Source organism: Podospora pseudocomata, chromosome 5 (genome assembly GCF_035222375.1).
Source record: "Podospora pseudocomata strain CBS 415.72m chromosome 5, whole genome shotgun sequence".
NCBI classification, from domain to species: domain Eukaryota; kingdom Fungi; phylum Ascomycota; class Sordariomycetes; order Sordariales; family Podosporaceae; genus Podospora; species Podospora pseudocomata.
Window position 1 is genome coordinate 1,221,123 of NC_085889.1, and position 19,250 is coordinate 1,240,372.

Below are 19,250 nucleotides of genomic sequence, written 5' to 3' on the forward strand. Positions count from 1 at the left end.
CTTTTGCTAAGACTATTCTCATCCGCTCTCGTAACATGTTCTGGACGTGTCGTGAATTCAATAGATATGCGCTGATCTCACATTCCAGCTCTGTGGTTACACGGCAGCTGACTACCAAGCACCTCAAATGGAAGTAGCATACCTCCGTAGGGCGCTAACCTTGAGTGAAAACTTTGTGCGGTCACTATTCAAAGCAGAAAACCACCAGGTAAACACTTCAGAACGAAGCGTGATAACGTACATTATCAGTGAGTCGTGCATATCAGTGGGTCGCGCACTCTCTACCACCCTACTACAATTACCTTCAATTATAACACACCAACATTAGGAACTAACTACAATTACATCAGAAACAGCTGAATCGGATGATTCTGCAGCCTCCTGGCAAGTGCGTGCATTATGGCCAGGCTTGCCGCATACACCACAGCATTGAACCTTTGTACGAACACCCCTTACACCACTACCATCCGGCTGCGTTTCTTCCACTGCCTCCCCACCCACGGCCTTCTGGTCTAGTAGATCGTGTGCATCCTGCACAGTAAGTGATCCTCCAAGCCGCACACGTGTTTTTTTGGCTCTCCTGCGCTTGCTTAGTGCCTCGTTGGCAAGGTGGTACTGCGCGGCCAAGATGATAAAAGGAGGGATGGCCCAACCGAGGGCATTAACTCCCTGGATTACCGTTGCCCATTCGCGGTTACCAGGCTGGGCTAGTTTCGCCTTACTAAGGCCGTCCGAGGTCGTAACTACCATGCCCGCGAAGATAATACCCATCATAAACCCAGTCTCGTCGAAGTTGTAGATATCGTCATCTACAATACCGTACTTAGCCTTAGTGTTCCATACGAGCGCAAACCACTCGGCAATGGCCTTTGGATCCTCGCACTTAGCCCTCTGGTGGTCGTATCTACGCGCATAACGCGTTCGGAGGTCTGGGTGGCGGTTGACGAAGTTCAGTGCCCAGCGTTTGCCGACAAAGGGCGCGTCGCGTTCGCGTAGCAATTGGTTGGCCATATCTTCCACGCTACACAATCTAGGCGGGAATGCGCGTGTACATAGCTCAATTACATATTGAACTATCGCCTTCTCTTCCAGGTTTGTGAGCTTGCGCGAGTTGGCTGGAGTATCGCATCGTGCAGGCTTGCCAGCGCGTCGTCGTAATAGCGTCGTATGGTCAACGTTGTAGATCTTGGCTGCAGCTCTCAGGCTTAGCTTTTTGTCGTTTTTAACAGCCTCAAGGGCTAAAATCACCCTGGACTCCTTTGAAGCTGAAGGCAAGGCAGTACGCCGGAGGTGAATATGACAGGATGATCGAAGGTTGTGACAAGCGTCTCAGACATGGGGTTCACTGTCAACAACAGGTCGTTCTAACAAAGAGCTACTGAGAGTAGATTGTAGACAAATGAACAGAGGTGCTCAGAAAGAGCGTACAGTGGGATATTTATACATGAAGAGCAGGAGACTTATCTGCTAAGAGCCCAGAAATCAGGCTGGCCTTAGTGTAACCGTATAATACACCCTGTTACTCTATCGAGTCTTGCATGCCTCCACATACGGGGCCGGGAAGGGACAGGAAATGCAAAGTTTATGGGGGTGGTCTTCTTCCATGAAATTGAGGAAGCCACAGCTGAGTCTCCCACTGCATGTGTCCAAGGCGTTACAACAGTACCCATTAGCACTGTAAATTCTAATTTGGTGACAGCGCCCAATGCTCCACATAACGGTTGGTCACGATAAGGCAATGCTCTTGACATAGCTCACTGATGTTGTAAGTGGGGCTCGAGATATGGAAAAAGACCCGACTTTATCCTCCGGTGAACCTTTATGAGTATGTACATGATTATTGACTCGCCACCCAGGATGTGTTTAGTTCTGTCGCGCATACACTATGAAGGACCCCTCTGTGTCCATGATCAACAGGCAGCGTCAGGACATCCTTCCAAGGTTTGACGACTGAACTGGCTTTGATCGAGGCCACTTAGCCAAGGAGTTTATGAGTCAGATTGAAAAATCTTCAGAAATAACTGAGGTTCGCATCGTCAGAGACCCTCCCGCCAGCCAACATGCATTGATCTTCTACCTTGCCACCAACCCCAAATCTTGTAGATACCATCTACCAACTCACAGGCAACTTCACAATCCCCACGTCCCGATCCAAAGGCGTGTACTCAATCTCGTCGATTGGCTTCGCCAGCTTCAAGCTCGGAACCCTATCAAACAGCGTGGCTTTCCACATGTTATCAGCCAAACACGTGCAACCCACACCACACACGAGAACCTCGAAACTTACCAAACACAGTCATCAGCTCAGTTTTTGCCAGATGCTCCCCGATACACCGGTGTGGACCAAACCCAAACCCCAGGGCACATTCCTGTCCCCACTTACGGTGCATGTCGAATCTTTCGGGGTCCGAGAAAATGTCTTCATCTCTGTTGGCTGATTGGTTCGAGGCGATGATGCCCTCTCCGGCGCGGATGATCTGTCGAGAGTTTCATCAGCCATGGCGCCTTCTGGCCAAGGTTTTGGACTGACGTACCTTGCCACCAATCTCCACATCCTCCTTAGCAGTCCTCTTCATGGCCATGGCAGACGCAGTATGGTACCGGCACAGCTCCTCAACAAACGGACCCGCCCACTTCTCTGGGTCGGCCTTGAGCTCAGCAAGCTGGTCAGGGTTCTGGAAGAGGGTTACCACGCCCTTTGACACATGGTTAGCTTTGCCACTGGCACATGGATACAAGAACAGCAGCATACCAAAGCAATCATGTTCACCATCGTAGCATTCCCAGCAACAAGCAGCAAAAACGCCATTTGCACCGCATCTTCCTTGCTCAGATTCCCAGTCTTGACTTGCTCTGTCACCAGCCTGCTGACGAGGTCATCTTTAGGGGACTCAAGACGCTTCTCAACGAGTTGGGTGAGGTACTTGAGGAGCTCTCTGAAGTCACATGTCAGCTTGCCAGTCGGGCTGGTCCGAGATTGGATACTACGGACTGTGCGGCACCAGATGCTTCTCTGGCCGTTGAGCTACCGTTTGTGCGGATGGCATTTTGTTGGGTCAAAAACTCGAGGTCTTCAAAAGGGACTCCGAGGATGGTGTAGATCATCTGAGCCTGTTAGCGGCTAACTGGAGGGCTATCAGTTCGCTCTTGGGAAACTTACGTAAGATGGGACAGGCAAAGCGAACTCCTGAACCAGATCCATCGGGCCAGAGGAGCACCCCTTGCTCTTCATCTTGTCAAGCAAATCCGTGACTGTCTTGGTGATGTAGGGCTTCAAAGAGTCGATGTGCTCTGTCGTGAAGGCGAATTCGACCATGCCACTGTCCCCGCTTGTCAGTTCAAACCCCCGAATGTGTTGACAGTGTCAACATACCGATACTTGGTATGCTCCGGGGGATCCATATCCACAAAGGTAGGTCTCTGCTTCGCAGCGAGCTTCCCATTGGCATTCAGCTCCGGGAAGCCAGGGCGTCTTCTTTCCTTTGACAGCCGCTGATCAGTAGCCACCTGGCAAACATCCTTGTACTTTGTCACCAGCCACGCCGGTGACCCATCAAACAGCTTCACCTTCGACACCGGATCCGTCTTCCTCAGCTTGGCAAACTCAGCTGGAGGATCAAGTCCGGAGGCCCTTTTAAAGGGGAAACCGGGCATATCGACCGCTCCCATGGTGGCTAAACTGCGTTTGAGAAAGTGGAGGGTCGTGGTTCGGAATGGTGGCTGGGAGAGACGGGGCATTTGGGTGAGGATGGCGGTCATTTTTGAACTGGCATGCACCCAAAAAATAGGGTGGCTGATTGTGTTGGTATCAGCCCAAATGTTTATTGACCATGGATCATTGTTACAAAGCATGGATACGTCATCTGCTCGTCAAATCGAACGCATCGCAGGTGTAGTGGAGAAATGTCTTCATTGGATGGTTAATCTGATGCTGTGGTGATGAAGTGATCCGCTATCTGATGCTCAGGCTTCTGCAGAGTCGGCGTCCTGCGGCCACGGCGGCTGGAGTTAGTTGTAATAGGCTCCAAACCGAATCTCTCCCCGCCAAGGACAATCTGCTGCTTGGTTGCTCTGTAATTCCGCAATGTCCGCTGCTATCTTGAGCTTCCTGTGCGAACTGACCTTCCTCCACCTTCAATCCCTTTGTTTCATCGCCTGCTTGATTTTCGCCCTCAGGGTGCGTTGTCTCTCCATGACTTTGGTCTTCCAAGCTGGTGTATTTTCTTCTCGGGCAAAGTGATCTCGCAGTTTCTGTTCCAAATCCCGCGGGAGTGGTTGATTCGGTGCCAATTTTGTTTTCCATTGTTTTAGCTGCCGAAGCGTCCCCATACGGTTCCTGGCAATGCGGCTAGCGGCTGCGAGGTTGTTTGATGTGGAAAGCTGGGATAGAACGTCCCAGGCCTGCAGGGTTCTCGCATCGTGGATGAAATGGGCCAGCTTATAGAAGGGGTCGATAGGGATTGATGTCCTGCCAATATAAAGATCAATTCCTTTGACCATACCGATTGTCTGTAGCGTTGTCCATCGGTCTCTCCAGATTGAGTTGCAGAGCAGCTCCAAGCAGCGCTCAAACACAGATTTTGCTTCTTTTGAGGGCTCTGGCAGAGAGAATAATCGTAGGATGGACGCATATTGTTTTCGAAAAGCATCTTTGTCTTGTGGGCGGGCCGCGGTGTTAACAGCCAAAGCGTGCATTTCCCGGAGTGTTTTGGCGACTTGCTCTAGATCCCATCGTTTCGGCGGCTTTCCCATGAAACCTCTCACGTGATTAGCCCTGGTAACGAGGTCGTTCTGCTGTAGGTCGTAACTTTTGGCCTCGTCAGGTTGATGAGGGTTGATGCAGAGGGGTCGAAGGAAGAACATCTGCTCCTTGGTCTCATGGCGCATATATCGCAGATAGTGTTCGATCTCGAACTGTAACTTGGCCTCGTTACCATTAAGGACAATTGGCCGCGTCTTTTTCTTGGTCTGTACTGGGGGAATGAGAAAATCGTAAGTGGGATGGGTTATTGGTAGGTTGTGCAGGCTGCAATGGAGAGGACTGAGAGGGTCGTTTGATGGGTTAACCAGAAGAAACCGCGCAATTCCTCTCAACGGGAGGTTCTGGTAAACGAATTCTTTTGCCCGCAGCACAACCATAGCTGTTGATGTGATTCGATTGTTGAGTGCCAGGGGTTGTGTTTTAGCAATTCTCATGCTCCGAAAAGATTGCACCGATGAGAGGCGAGGCGAGGCGCTCGGGCCACATTACAGCGCCACAAAATATACTCCAGATGCCGCCTCTTCAACGTGCCTACTTTGTGTAAACGGCAGGCTTTAAGGCCTTCTCCACATTAGACGACCGTCGACGCACCATTGTTAGCCATCCGCTGCATTTTCCCCCCTGTCTCCGCTGTTCGACTTTTCTCTCGATGGGACAATTGTCTATCACTCCAGCAGGGAGCTTCTTGTTTTGAACAAGGTGGAATGTTTTGGCGATGATAATACCCTTGACTGCTCGGAGGTCATTCTGCCCTTCAAAGGCGTCTTGATCTGCCGTTGTTTCTACCACCTTCCAGAATGCCCATCACCCTTATGACCATTGATATGCTGGTCATCTTCACGTTTCCTATCATGATGAACCATCAGTGGCCTCGAAGACCCACACCGGCCCAAAAAACCACCATGTCAGCCTCAACCAAAACACGCGGCGTAGCACACCTCCTGGCCCCAACCCATGAACCAGGCCAACCCCAGACCACCCTCAACACTACAACCACAATCCGATCCCCGGAGATCATGATTCACAGAACCACGGATGTCAATCCTCTGCAAATCCATTCACCACCATCGAAAATCACAGTCTCGACCTGAACCACCAACCGCTCTTCTCCACGATCACCGCGACGCCCCATTCTGCTCAAAGTCTTCTTAACCCAGCATGTCCTCCAAACCTCAAATCCAATCATTTCAATCCCCAAAGATAGCCCATTCTTCGAAATATTATCACCAAAATGCCACCACAACCCCTCCCCCCACCATTCCCCAGCACCCTCGCCCGCCGGAGAACAACCCGCCAACTTGGCTTTTCCTCCGTCCAATCCTTTTCAGAATGGGAAGAAGCGCTCGTCTTAGACCACCTCTCGGCATTTATATGCGATTACCTCGCCCTCGGACTCACTGTTGTCCCTCGCAAAGGGAATGCCTTCATCCAGTTTGTGGACTTGGACAATGCGGTAAAACGTCGGATCCAACAGCTGGAAGATGGTGATTTTATGGAAGCGTATAATCCTGATAAATCAGATTGTGAGTATCACAGTGCAGTGTAGAGAGAACGGGACTGACTGAAGAAACAGGGACAGCAAGGGATCATTATAAACAGTTCATTGTTAGTATTGTTGCCGAAGATAAATGGTACGGGGAGAATGGGGATGAGACGGCGGAACTGTATAAACGGGGATGGGACGGGGCAAAGTTAACGAGGAAGATGTTTCGGTTGCTGGAGTTTTTGATACAAGAGTGGAAAGATGGGGCGGGGGCGGAGGATGTGGTTGAGGGGGCGGTGAGGAGGAAGATGATAGGCAGGTGATTTACGATTGTTTTGCGTTGTGTTAGCGGGCAGCATTGACGGTGGCGTTTTTGGGGGGGCTTGTTGCATTTTCAGCGTGTGGGGTCGGGGCGTTCAATGTATGTAGTGAGTGCAATTCAAAAGCACTTGGTCAGTCTTGCTCGGTAGGTTGGGTACAAATGGAAACAAGAAGAGAAAGACACTAGATCACCATGATACCATTCTAGCAGTGACGAGAGAATGGAGAGTCCATCGTGTTTTTTTCTTTGCTTGCTTCAACCTCCACTCATCAAGAAAATCCTCTGCCACTTTGTCTCTCTCCAAAATGCAGTCGAGTCAATGTTTCTTAGAATCCTGGCAGATTCAACAGTTGGTTACAACCCACCATCCATGTCAGGTGCCGGCTGATATTCCCTCGCGCCGTGGTAAGCGTCCCCATGTTCTCCCCGGTCAAGGGAAATGTATTGCCGCTTTTGGACTTGGGTGGGGTGTATAGTTAGGAGCAACACCACTGCCTCTTCCACCCTACCCCCCTGTCAATTTCAGCTTGGAAAAAATGTGTTTGATTTCGAAATGTCCAAATTAACTAACTTGAGTTCGAATAACGTACATTATCAGCGAGTGACCCATATCAGCGAGTGACCCACCTCCCACCACACCCTAACAAACCATCCTCAATTATACCACATCAACATAAGGAATTAACTATAATTACATCAGAAACAGCTGAATCAGATGCTTCTGCAGCCTCCTGGCAAGTGCGCGCATTATGGCCAGGCTTGCCGCACACACTACAGCACCGAACCTTCGTACGAGCCCCCCCTGCATTACTACTTTCCGGCTGCGTTTCTTGCACTCCCTCCCTATCCACGGCCTTCTGATCCAGTAGATCCTGTGCCTCTTGTACAGTAAGTGACCCTCCAAGCCTTACGCGTGTTTTTAGCTCTCCGGCGTTTGCTTAATGCCTCATTGGCCTTACGGAGCGACGAGACCTCTGCACGAAGGAGAGCCACCTGGTGCATTATAGCTGTTGTACCCTTAGTAAGCTGGTCTACCGCAGCCAACATTGAAGTCGGAGAGCTATTTTGATGGTTGGCAATGCGAGTCTTAATAAGCGTTGACTGTGAATTGGCTTCTCGAGGGTTGTGTGGTGTTTGGGAGACCCAAGGTTGTGCAGTGCCGGGCCGTGAGTTTGGAGGTGTTGGCGTACGAAGCTTTACATCTAGCTTAAAAAGCACCCTCTCTGGATCGTATGGTATAAGGCCAGCACCTGCAAAGCCACCCTGTATATTCTTCTCCGTTATAGAGGCGAAGAAGGCCTCGCGGAAGGCACAGAGGAACTCGAGCTTGCTTACGTGGTTGATATGCATGCGCATCAAGTCCTCGATCTGGCGGCCGTACGCCTGTTTTAGCGGCCCAAAGCAGCCAACATCGAGTGGCTGGAGGAGGTGGGAGGAATGTGGAGGCATGCAGAGCGTGATAATGTTATTCTGCTGGCAGTAGCGCTCGAATTCGGTCGAGTGGTGGCTTTCGTGGCCGTCGAGGATTAACAACCGGTATTTGCCCTTTATACGGGACGCTGTATAATGGTCGAAGTGTTTGATCAATCTAGGCCTACCGCATTGGTAGTCCAGCCATTATCGGTAGTTGCGATGCGCCAGGTGGACGGTAGGTTGCACTCGGTATACTAGTTGGCAAGGTGGTACTGCGCGGCTAAGATGATGAAAGGAGGATGGCCCAGCCGAGGGCATTGACTCCTGGATTACCGTTGCCCATTCGCGGTTGCCAGGCTGGGCCAGTTTCGCCTTGCTAAGGCCGTCTGAGGTCGTAACCACCATACCCGCGAAGATAATACCCATCATAAACCCAGTCTCGTCGAAGTTGTAGATATCGTCATCTACAATACCGTACTTGGCCTTAGTGTTCCGTATAAGCGCGAACCACTCGCTAATGACTTTTGGATCCTCGCATTTGGCCCTCTGGTAGTCGTATCTACGCGTAAAGCGCGTACGGAGCTCTGGTTGGCGTTTAACAAATCAATGTACCCAGAGCTTGCCGACAGGGGGCGCATCGGGTACGCGTAGCAGTTGGTTGGCCATATCTTCCACACCACGCAATCTGGGTGGAAAAGCTCGCGCACATAGCTCAATAATGTATTGGACAATAGCCTCCTCTTCTGATTGAGTGAGCTTCTTCGAATTAGGTGTTATATCGCGTCGTGCAGGCTTGCCGATGCGGCGACGCCCTAGTGTTTTACGGTCGACTCCGTAAATTTTAGCTGCAGCTCGTTCGCTTAGATTCTCGTCATTTTGAAGAGCTTGGAGGGCTAAGATTATCTGGCTTTCGTTTGAAGTAGTGGGCATTTTGGATGGTAGAGGAAAGTTGCTGTGAAGTGCAAAGATGTCGCGTCGCGTAGAAAGTGGGTCACTCGCTGATATGGGTCACTCGCTGATAATGTACGTTACCTAGTTTTCAAATCAAGGTAAAGGCCCAGTTGAATCGTCATGTAAACCAACGTACTGCTTATCTTAACTACAGTTCCGTTTCATATTTATTAATATTCCTACTCCGTTCTACCCTAAAAAGAGTGTGTCGGTCCTGCTGATGCTATTTACATAGGAAAAAACCCGTTCCTGGAGCCGGGTGAAAAACCTATATCGGTAACAAATAGGAAATAGTTATTGGAAAAGCCAGATAGTTGTAATATATGGAAAGGTCCCAACAAAGCGTTGAGCACTAGTTGTCCTCAACTTCCGCTCCGGCCGCCGCTTCCACCTCTTCTTCCACTATTAATATATCCTCCTGCTTAAATTCCAGATTTCTCGCTAAGCTGTATTCCATTAAGCGGCTGGAATCCATTAGCCAGCCCAGAACTTTTCCTAACAGCCTTCGGTTCCGAGACCTTATAGCTTATAGTACGAGGCTAAGAACTCAGTGCGTGCGGACAGTGTTTGTTGGCCAGGTTCTAGGTTTCGGTAGTACTGGGCACTATATAACGAGGTGCTCGACTATTTCACGGCCTTTTCAGCAAGTACAATGGGGAGTGGCTAGGCCTGGGACTTGCTGCTTAAATAGGAAGTCCCGTAGACCTATTGCTCCTGTACGAGCCTGGACTAGTCGAGAGCTCTGGGATTTGGTTAAATCCTTGTGTCTCTTCAAGGTCTTGTCTGTGAAAAGCATTTCTGGTGGTCCTTCATCCGCTATCCTGGCAGGTCGGCCCTCGACCTGCTTTCTCCAACGGTTTTCCCATGCTTGGTAGAGTGCTGCTTCTGTCGTGGGTACTGGGGTCTCTCCTCGGCTCTCTCCCTGTGTCTCTCCCTGGCTCTCACTTTAGCTCTCACTTTGGCTCCGGTGCTGGCTGATCCACTGGTTGATCGTGATGACAGCTCTCTCAATGACCGTGGGTTCCTGTGGGTGGATGGGTCTTCGGCCTGCATCCGTTTTTGGAAGCGTCGGTATATCCTATTGCACGCTTCTTGGACGAGCTGCCCTGGTGGGTGCTTTGATGCATCTGGTTGGACGAGCTGCCCTGGTGGGTGCTTTGATGCATCTGGTCCTTGCCCACTGTGCAAGGACGAGTTCTGTAGCCGGGCTTCAAGGTCTGCCAGTGTCTCCTTGAGGTATAGGTCCAGTGGTGGCACCCAGGTTTCGGTTTCCAAGTTTCTGATTGGTGTAGCCTTGTATGCTCCGGCCATTATCCTGAGGTTCCTAGTCTGGGCCTTCGCCAGCCTTTTCGCCAGACCCCGTGGTTGACCTCCAGTTGGAGTAGGTGTGTGGTAGTTAGCAGCTCCATAAGCTATGGCGCTTCTGATGCACTTGGTATTAGGATGGCTAATCCTATACCCGGCAGTTCTCTGTGTTAGCTCGTCATAGCAAGTCAAACGATGTCGGCTGGGAAGTTACGAAGATTTTTATGATGTCCTCGCATGAGCCATACTCCGTCATCAAAGGAGAAACTGTCATGTTGATCACCTTTTTGAAGAACTTCCCTGAAAAGCCATGTCGCCCATGTGTGAAGGAATGACTTCATACGTTCCACAGAGTATATCTTTGACCCCCCAACATGGGGCTGAACGTCATAGCACTGGTCTGGCGCTCAGCTTTCTTTCTCCAAGCAGCGTAGTCTAAGAACTATGTCATGACCTCTGTGCTGTCTCCTTGAGATATAATTACCTCGTGATTTGGTTGAAAGAGTATTATTATACGTAAGAACTTTGCTCCGCACGACCGAATAAAGCATGTTGTAGCGCTTAGAGTTACCAGGCCAACTAACTCGATCTAGAGTTGTTCGAGTGGGCCATAACTTTATAACGTGTCTACAAAGTGTTGTGGGGCCACCTGTCTTTAGGACGATACAGGATACTCGAATTGATGAAAGAGGCGGGATCTAGAAGGATCTAGACTATTATAACGGGCTATAAATTAATGGAAACCCCCAAACCCCTCCTGTGTCACGCTATGATAGATAAAAAGAGAGAGAGATAGAAAGAGAGATCAGCTTAGCTGTCTGTCGTAAACGTCATAATTAAGACGCGCCCCGAAGAACAGCCAATAGTAACCGTTAATGCCGCTACAGCTAAACATTTTGGTAGATATTCCGGAGGCAACCATAGCCAGTTTTCTAAGCCCCTCGTAATCCACCTGTTATCTAAGTCTATTCCATAGCATGGGGGGTTGGCATTATCTGATCCGGATGTAATTAGCGTCGAGTTAAGGGAAGACGCTACCGACTGAACAGAATCGCGATGCCCTTTGAGTGTCTGCGTACATGACCCCGTGGCCGCATCCCAGATCTTGATGGTCTTATCGCCTGATCCTGACACAACCCACTTCGAATCGGGCGAGATCGCTACCGACTGAACAGAATCGCGATGCCCTTTGAGTGTCTGCGTACATGACCCCGTGGCCGTATCCCAGATCTTGATGGTCTTGTCGTATGATCCTGAAGCAACCCACTTCGAATCGGGCGAGATCGCTACCGACGTGACCATATGGCCATGCCCCTCGAGCGTCTGCGTACATGACCCCGTGGCCGCATCCCAGATCTTGATGGTGTTGTCGGGTGATCCTGACGCAACCCACTTCGAATCGGGCGAGATCGCTACCGACGTGACCCAATCGCGATGCCCTTTGAGTGTCTGCGTACATGACCGCGTCGAGTTAAGGGAAGACGCTACCGACTGAACAGAATCGCGATGCCCTTTGAGCGTCTGCGTACATGACCCCGTGGCCGTATCCCAGATCTTGATAGTCTGGTCGCGTGATCCTGACGCAACCCACTTCGAATCGGGCGAGATCGCTACCGACGTGACCCAATCGCCATGCCCTTTGAGCGTCTGCGTACATGATCCCGTGGCCGGATCCCAGATCTTGATGGTGTTGTCGTATGATCCTGAAGCAACCCGCTTCGAATCGGGCGAGATCGCTACCGACGTGACGATATGGCCATGACCTTTGAGCGTCTGCGTACATGACCCCGTGGCCGTATCCCAGATCTTGATAGTCTGGTCGCGTGATCCTGACGCAACCCACTTCGAATCGGGCGAGATCGCTACCGACGTGACGATATGGCGATGCCCTTTGAGCGTCTGCGTACATGACCCCGTGGCCGTATCCCAGATCTTGATGGTGCTGTCGAGTGATCCTGACGCAACCCACTTCGAATCGGGCGAGATCGCTACCGACGTGACCCAATCGCGATGCCCTTTGAGCGTCTGCGTACATGACCCCGTGGCCGTATCCCAGATCTTGATGGTGTTGTCGCGTGATCCTGTCGCAACCCACTTCGAATCGGGCGAGATCGCTACCGAGTTGACGTGATAGCGATGCCCCTCGAGCGTCTGCCGGCACGCATTCCAATTATCCTCTACAATTGGCCCCGAAGTAATCCACTTCCGTTCTTCATGCCTAAATAGGCCTCTTGTTATACTTCGGGCGGGGCTAAACACAAGTGCTGAAGCGTATACCTGAAGAGGATAATTCTCAACAACCCATCTCCAGTGTAAAACGAATCGGTGCATGTCAGCGACAAGGCTCGGTAATTGAGACGTAATCGACCTGTGCTAATCTCCTGTTAGAACCACTTAATGACATGATACTATCACTGGGTAAAGCCTACCTGAAGAATCCTTTCGAGGTTTGCCATTGAAAGTACCCCCTGTGGCATGCTCTTACAAAGTGAAAGTGCTTCAAGCCAGTGGAGGTAATGCTGTCTCAGAAAGCCATCGACGATACCACCATCTTGAAAAACATCTGGGTGCTTGCTATCGTCGCTCGCCCGCCAGTCACAGAGATGATCAACCCAGTAGATACAAGCATAGCGTGCTGCGGCCAGCGGGTCTGGATCGGTAAGCTTGGCGTCGTCGATGGAAGATCCCGGAGCGCCAAGGCTGTAGATGTCGCGTCGTAATGTTCCGGACATAACGTGTAGCGATCGCAAGAAGACGACATGGTGTACGTCTTTTATCCCGGAAGAAAAAACCCCATGAGCTGCTTCTCTCAGCAAGAAATCCTTTGCGGATTGGTGGACGAAATAAATGGTGGTTTCTCGAAGGGTCAAAAAAGAGCCGCAGAGTCCTACTATCTCTGTTATGAATTCTAGTTCGTCGGAAATGCCCTCCGGTATATCCACGAAGACCGTTAGCTCTTGTATCGTGATAGGCCGGTAAGTAATGGAGAGGACCGCCAGAACTTGTTTGCAGAGATCTGGCTCATCCGAGCGGCGAACCTGATCTATCATTCGTTGGTAGAGAGAATTAAGACCAGGTGGAAACGTATTTAACTTGGTGAGAACCCTTAATCGTGAAACATTCGTAAGTTCTTGACAGACCAAAGCCACCCAGAGGAATGTATCGTTTGCGTTGCGGGTTAAGTGGTGTTGAACAGCGTTCTTTGTTCTGTCGTCGTAACTCTTTAGCCGCGCTAGTTCATCTATCTTATGCTGAATATATGTGCTGACAGCGGAGGAGATAGACTCTTCGTTCAACTCAAGACTGAGCCTTATCTTCTTTTCCGCGGCTTCTAGGCTCTCCTCGATGTTCGGCCAGTTGCGACTAGAGACGACCCACTTGACACAACGAAACGTAGATGACATCCCGACAATAAATTTAAGAAGTCTTGGCAAGTCACCCATGCATTCGTCCAGAGCGTCGATGACCAGGTAGGTTGGCTTCAAGTTCGGGTCTCCTAGCATCCCCCCCAAAATATCCGAGAGGACGAACCACGCATTTGCGTCAGAGAGTAATTGAGCATTGTCCGTGTATTTACGTATGTGGGAGATGAGACGTGGCTGCTGGTGGGCAAGAAGGTAGATCAAGCTGCGTAACACGGCAATGGCGTTATTGATGCGCGAGTCGGTAGCTTGGCAGAAGAAATAGGCCAAGTTGCGACCGTGCCCCTCTGCAACAATGGCACCCTCCAGCTCGTTAATGATGCCGCAGAGCAACATAGTCTTGCCCTTGCCGGGATCTCCTTTAATCCAGAGAAGGCGGCTCTCTGACTGGTCATGCCAACCGCGGAAGTCGGGGGTGTCGAAAACCCAGCGGTAAGCGTCATCAAGCAATCCACCCTTTGCCTCCTCGATGCGCTTCTTATCAAGGCGCGGGTCGGTAGAATGCAGACTAGACAGATAGCGATTATGCTTACTAAATTCCTCTCGCAGCCGCTCAAATGCTCTTTCTTCTCCTTCGCCGTATAGAAGCCGCATTTGTACGTTAAAGATACCGAATAGACAGTAAGCTCTGTCTTCTTCGCGCGTCGTGCTGCGGTGTTTAATCCACGACATGCGTACGTCAAAGCTGAAATCGGACAATTTGTTGGCTTGGAGAGCTCGTAGAGGAATGCCAGTTGTGTTGTGAATATGCTGTGCGAGAGAATTCTTATCTCCTAGGCGCTTGCGGTCTTCGGAGAAGAATTCAACAACTTTTGGCGCAATAAGCTCTTGGAGGGTCCACCCACGAGTGAACCATCTGGATTTCCGAAAAGCTAATTCCCAACCGGGGTTGCTGTCGGCGTCCTGTTGGTAGGTTGAGACGTCTGTGAGATAGACATAGCATTTGGCCGCATTGCGGTACCATCGGAACATGGAGTTGAGAGCCTCCTGAAACTCATCGCAGTCGGATTTATTGATGCAGCATGTGTCGATCCAGAAGAATTTCAGTCCATCACGCCCGGCTTGGTCTCCGCAAAACTGGATCTTAGAGTAGCCTCTTTTGTTCTTGCGTGTACCGTCCGTTACATCCTCAAAGCTGACCTCTTCGTCGCCCCATGTGTGCGAAAGTATCGCATACGGTGGGACCTGGTTGTCGGGAATGTCACCCGTCAAACTGACATCGCCGGTATCATTGCGTTCCAGGAGGCGCATTGTCGAAAAACCGCCGAGCTCAGCTCTCGTAGCATAGAGAATAGGTCATGCAAGGTTTTGCGAGGCTTCTTTGGCTGCCTCACGTGTTTAGCGGTGGAAACACGAATATGCCTTAGGCCTTTGCAGTCAAAAAGGAATCTGTTGTCTGCCTGTATGACTATTCGACAGCGGGAAAAGCCGAGCAGGTGCGTGGGAGACGGACGGAACTAGTAGGCTCAACAAATCAGTAGCTGAAACCAGAATAAGCTCTCAGACATAGACAAGAGTTACTTGCCCCGAGTGATTGTTGAGAAACGTAGTGCAAAACTTGGTAGGTTCGATTGTTGCTGTTTCCAAAGGTCGACAACCCCGCACATCGGGCATTTTGCTGACATTGGCGCCCAAGCGGTTGGCGTCAACTGCGCATACTGGAAGCATCGTGATTGGCGTTGCTCTGGTGGCGTGCATGAAGATGTCCCTTTGGTGGCCGTCGTTTTGCCCCATCGTTTCGTTCTCTTACACCTCAGCTTCTCAACCCCCTACCGCCGGTATCCCGAAAGTCGTCCAGATCTTACATAATTATAGCATATCGCCCCGATATCAAAGATCCCAAGACCCGAGATTTGTGGCTAGGCCAGAGGGAGCAAACGACTATATACCTGAGGTGAGGGCCTGGGCTGTGCCGCAGTGATGAGCCAAGTCCAGCACAAACGCGCACGGATATCCAAACGTGATCCAGTCTTTCAGCTGAATCCTTAGCAAAACGCATTCCTTGCGATAGCACACATATGATCTTGAATCGGCTTCGAAGATCGGAGTAGTAAATATCCAGATATACAAAGAGTTATGCTTCATCATCATTCCGCCTGAGAGCCTGAAAATACACGCTCGATGTACCGAAGTACCTATATTTGCTACAGCCCGTTTTATTTTCGATTTTTATTTTCTGTCGGCGCTTACATGCTTCAGGTTCATTGGAGGACTGAGGTGTGAATGTAGAAGATCGGGAGATAAATCTTCCTCAGTTTTTGGCAGTATGTCTTCCGAAATCTGCATCGGATTTCCCTGGAAATGACAGCCTGGGTGTTCATCTTTGAACCATATCTCCCAGTCACTATTGCCCAATTCCACTCGGTACCCAGCAAGTTGAGGTGCATTGCACAGTGCACAGACAGCCGGAAATAGTGTCATTTGCTGCCTTCTGAACTCCATGGAGATAATCTCGGTAGAGAAAAGTAATTTTATCGAAAAGGGTTTCTCGCCGTCCGTCATCATAGATTCGATAGGATTGTTGAAGTTGTTGGGAGCTCATGTCCAAGCTGGCAATTGGCATACAAATACCATCTACCCCCTGGAGCGGAGGTTGTCCCAAGTCCTACCGGAAGTCTTCGTAAAGACACTTCATGCGATTAAGTCTTTGTTCGCATATTATGTCTTCGTAACCATCAAGGTACTCATGCCGAGCCTATAGTTCATCGCGTCGTCGAGAACTGACCAAGTTAAGTGCAATTAAGCGACAAGAAGGCAATGGTGCGTCTGCTTTTGCTGCACGTACACAGTCGCGTCCGCCACGTCTTCTTCTCTCCTGTCACCTCACAAGAATCAAGACTTGTCAAAACGTATATGGGGTCCAAAAAGGCGAGGGAGGAGAAGAGTGCACCGTACCGGGACGCGCAGTACCCGCTCCTGCTCCAGACTGAGGCCTCATATATGGACACCTCTGAGCTTGGTATCACAGATACGAGTAAGAAACTTTTTAGGGACCTTCTTAGCGGTGAACAGCCGGTCCCTAAGGAGACGCTCTTCGACGACGATATCTTTGTGGATGCTTGTCGTAACCTCCACAATAAGAATGAGGCAAGGATCATTCAAGGCATCTCAAGGCTTATCGCTCCTTCGGCGGAATCGCTCGCACTTCGGAAAAAGAACTATAAAGGCCTTATCGAGAGCGTTAACGAAGGGTGGGACAATTCGATCCCCCTCACCGGCACCCGTCCACAGCCTGACTACTCCGTTGGGTTCAAACGAGACGCATTTACCGATGACCAGCTCGCCAAGCTATCGCCCTTTATCGGCGACTTTATCGCCGACCGACAGAACGCCCACAGTATGACCCTTGCGGTGCGGGCCATTGTCGAGCTTTTCCGTGCTGTAAAGCGCGAGGATGAGGTTAACCGGGAGATCCTCGCCTTTTCCGTCTCGCATGACCATACCTTAGTCTGGATTTACGGCCACTACCCGGTCATAGCCGGGAAAGGCATCAAATACTACCACCAGCCGATCCACAAATTTGACTTTACTACACTTGACGGACAGGAAAAATGGATGGCATATCGATTCACGAAGAATGTCTACGACACATGGATGCCCAAGCATTTCGAGAACATCTGCTCTGCCATCAATCAGTTGCCGTCAGATTTGGACTTGGATGTCCCACCACTTTCTGAGGCGACCGGGCTTTCCCAGGATTTAGGAAACCTGATGCAGTCGGGTGCCGGCTTCCCTTCTGCTGGCGAGCAGGATCGCCAGCCGAGCATCGCTGAGCAGCAAGTGGTGACTCCAGACACCTCATTCAGTGGGATAGCAAAGAGGAGGAAAGCCCCGGAAGGTGACAAACGGGTAGATAGGATTTGCATTCCAGAGCGAATTTTGGCGTGATGACTGTTGCCTTGCGACCTTACCATGAATGCCTGGGCGCACTTGCATTGCCCGCCACAACGTAACTCGGCGGCTCTTCTCGAAAACGGCAAAAGATGGCAAAGCATAGACGTAGATACTATACTGAAACAGATCACAGAGCAGTCCCACCGAAGCCAAAAAGAAATGCAGCCATCGTTCGACTCCGCTTTGAAGCTGAAGGTCAGAACGTGAAACCAGGCTTACTAACCATTGGTCAAAGCATGATGCCTACCTCTGTGAGAGTGACAACTATTTTTCGAGAGGTCTAGGAAAGAGCGAGTGGATAATTACCCCCTTGTACCTTCCAAAGACTTGTCTCGGGGCCGATCAGCAGTGGCAGTGGATGACCTCGACATGGAAGGAACAACGGACCTTTGGTCCCATGCACATTGCGGGACTGATTTGTCTCGCTCCTCAGGCTCTCACAACAGCTCCCACAACATCCAGAATAACACCTCACCAACAGTCCACAAGTCAACCGGCATCAGCAACAATGTCTTCCACTCATTGCAAGGCTTGCAAAAGCATCCGCTGCTCTCCTGCTCCTCCCAAGATCACTTGCTCATGCCCCGTCACAACACTCCACGGCACAGTCACCACGGTCCACAGTACCATCGAACCAATCAAGGCGGTAACCGTAGAACTTCGAGATCCTACGACGAACAATGTTACAGATACCGTCACTACCCTTCAGCCAGCTCACGCCCCTGCTGAGCTTCCCTCGACTACCATTGTTCGGTGCTGGGTCACGTTTCCAAGTACGCCCAAGTCGGTACGAAGCCGACAGCGACCAGTATTCAAACACATGATCATATTCGCTTTGAGCGGCCTGATTGTGGGAATTATCATTGGCTGTTGGGGTTCTATGGCTTGCTCTCAGAGCTTTGCGCAAAAGGTACGTGCAATCTCCTTGATATCTGACCGATGATTCCTTCAGCATGGCTCGTCTAACGAAGCATTCCCAGTGATGCCCTCCACAACTGGCGGCGATATGCTGGATTATTGTTAGGGAAAACTAAGATTTGCTGGCTCTGGGTGTTTAAAGTGGTAGGGATTGGTCGAATCACTCTGTTTGGTGGCATTTTGCGGGGTAACGGTGTTGTGCCCCGGTTGTCAAGGTCTTGTCGATCAACATCTGTACGCATCTCGCCGAATAAGAAAACTCTTCATGTTCACACTCAAGACTCATTACTTCAATTCCGGTTGCAATCTATACATTTGCCCAAAGAAACGCTGATCCCTGGTAAGCTCTGTCTTCTCATACGCCGGATAGATTGGCCGGCCCCCGCCCACTCAACTTACGCGAGATGGATGTATATGAAGACGATAACTGCCGGCAGCCTGAGTCTGAGCGCGTGTTGTTTGCTCCTCCTGAGGCGCTGTCGCACCAGAGCTCGGTTCCGTCGTTGAAGCTGTCAACGGGGGGCGGAAAGCGAATATTGATCTGCTGGCAGAACTCATCCCGTCCGTCTGTCTTGAAGGAACGGTCAAGCTTTTGGGCTCAGGCCCTGATCCTGTCAACATCGTCCCGTGTTGTACATCCAGTTGTATCCAAGTTTGACACCTCGTTTAAACCGATGGATGATGCAGCAAATATGCATGCATGCAGGTATATATCAGCCACTCGCTTGGTAACATGCCGCTCCTCCCGCCAGTCACGTTGCGAGATGGACTTTGACAAGA

The 19,250-nt window shown here is 50.6% G+C and overlaps 8 protein-coding genes across 8 annotated transcripts; 3 read left to right on the forward strand and 5 right to left on the reverse strand.

Annotated features, from left to right (window-relative positions):
• Positions 1-1,732: 1,732 nt before the first annotated feature.
• Positions 1,733-3,852, reverse strand: QC762_512910 (uncharacterized protein; the record flags this gene model as incomplete). Its single annotated transcript, XM_062891679.1, has 7 exons — positions 1,733-2,223; positions 2,288-2,477; positions 2,535-2,696; positions 2,753-2,936; positions 2,993-3,105; positions 3,161-3,320; positions 3,374-3,852. 7 exons carry the CDS (start codon positions 3,850-3,852, stop codon positions 2,111-2,113), a joined length of 1,401 nt encoding a protein of 466 aa, XP_062741815.1. The 3' UTR covers positions 1,733-2,110.
• Positions 3,853-4,134: 282 nt separating this feature from the next.
• Positions 4,135-5,139, reverse strand: QC762_512908 (uncharacterized protein; the record flags this gene model as incomplete). The annotated part of the gene is made up of 1 exon (XM_062891678.1): positions 4,135-5,139. One exon carries the CDS (start codon positions 5,137-5,139, stop codon positions 4,135-4,137), a length of 1,005 nt encoding a protein of 334 aa, XP_062741816.1.
• A 200-nt stretch (positions 5,140-5,339) lies between these two features.
• On the forward strand, positions 5,340-6,801 carry QC762_0077350 (uncharacterized protein). The gene is made up of 2 exons (XM_062883845.1): positions 5,340-6,285; positions 6,336-6,801. The coding sequence occupies exons 1-2, from the start codon at positions 5,994-5,996 to the stop codon at positions 6,566-6,568; spliced, it is 525 nt and encodes a 174-aa protein (XP_062741817.1). The 5' UTR covers positions 5,340-5,993; the 3' UTR covers positions 6,569-6,801.
• QC762_0077360 (uncharacterized protein) lies at positions 6,111-6,637 on the reverse strand (the record flags this gene model as incomplete). Its single annotated transcript, XM_062883846.1, has 2 exons — positions 6,111-6,270; positions 6,609-6,637. The coding sequence occupies 2 exons, from the start codon at positions 6,635-6,637 to the stop codon at positions 6,111-6,113; spliced, it is 189 nt and encodes a 62-aa protein (XP_062741818.1).
• Positions 6,802-11,046: 4,245 nt separating the features above from the next.
• On the reverse strand, positions 11,047-14,909 carry HNWD-pc4 (HNWD NOD-like receptor pc4; the record flags this gene model as incomplete). Its single annotated transcript, XM_062883847.1, has 2 exons — positions 11,047-12,609; positions 12,666-14,909. The coding sequence occupies 2 exons, from the start codon at positions 14,907-14,909 to the stop codon at positions 11,047-11,049; spliced, it is 3,807 nt and encodes a 1,268-aa protein (XP_062741819.1).
• Positions 14,910-15,021: 112 nt separating this feature from the next.
• On the reverse strand, positions 15,022-15,326 carry QC762_0077380 (uncharacterized protein; the record flags this gene model as incomplete). The annotated part of the gene is made up of 2 exons (XM_062883848.1): positions 15,022-15,066; positions 15,180-15,326. 2 exons carry the CDS (start codon positions 15,324-15,326, stop codon positions 15,022-15,024), a joined length of 192 nt encoding a protein of 63 aa, XP_062741820.1.
• A 1,272-nt stretch (positions 15,327-16,598) lies between these two features.
• Positions 16,599-17,500, forward strand: QC762_0077390 (uncharacterized protein; the record flags this gene model as incomplete). Its single annotated transcript, XM_062883849.1, has 2 exons — positions 16,599-17,441; positions 17,465-17,500. 2 exons carry the CDS (start codon positions 16,599-16,601, stop codon positions 17,498-17,500), a joined length of 879 nt encoding a protein of 292 aa, XP_062741821.1.
• Positions 17,501-17,910: 410 nt separating this feature from the next.
• Positions 17,911-18,535, forward strand: QC762_512890 (uncharacterized protein; the record flags this gene model as incomplete). Its single annotated transcript, XM_062891677.1, has 2 exons — positions 17,911-18,462; positions 18,533-18,535. 2 exons carry the CDS (start codon positions 17,911-17,913, stop codon positions 18,533-18,535), a joined length of 555 nt encoding a protein of 184 aa, XP_062741822.1.
• Between the last annotated feature and the right edge of the window lie 715 nt (positions 18,536-19,250).

What these genes read in the sequence shown, in the direction of transcription:
- QC762_0077350 (XM_062883845.1), top strand. Translation starts at nt 5,994, where the DNA reads ATGCCACCACAACCCCTCCCCCCACCATTCCCCAGCACCCTCGCCCGC. An exon ending in TAATCCTGATAAATCAGATT is followed by an intron (nt 6,286 to 6,335) that starts GTGAGTATCACA and finishes CTGAAGAAACAG; the next exon opens with GGACAGCAAGGGATCATTAT.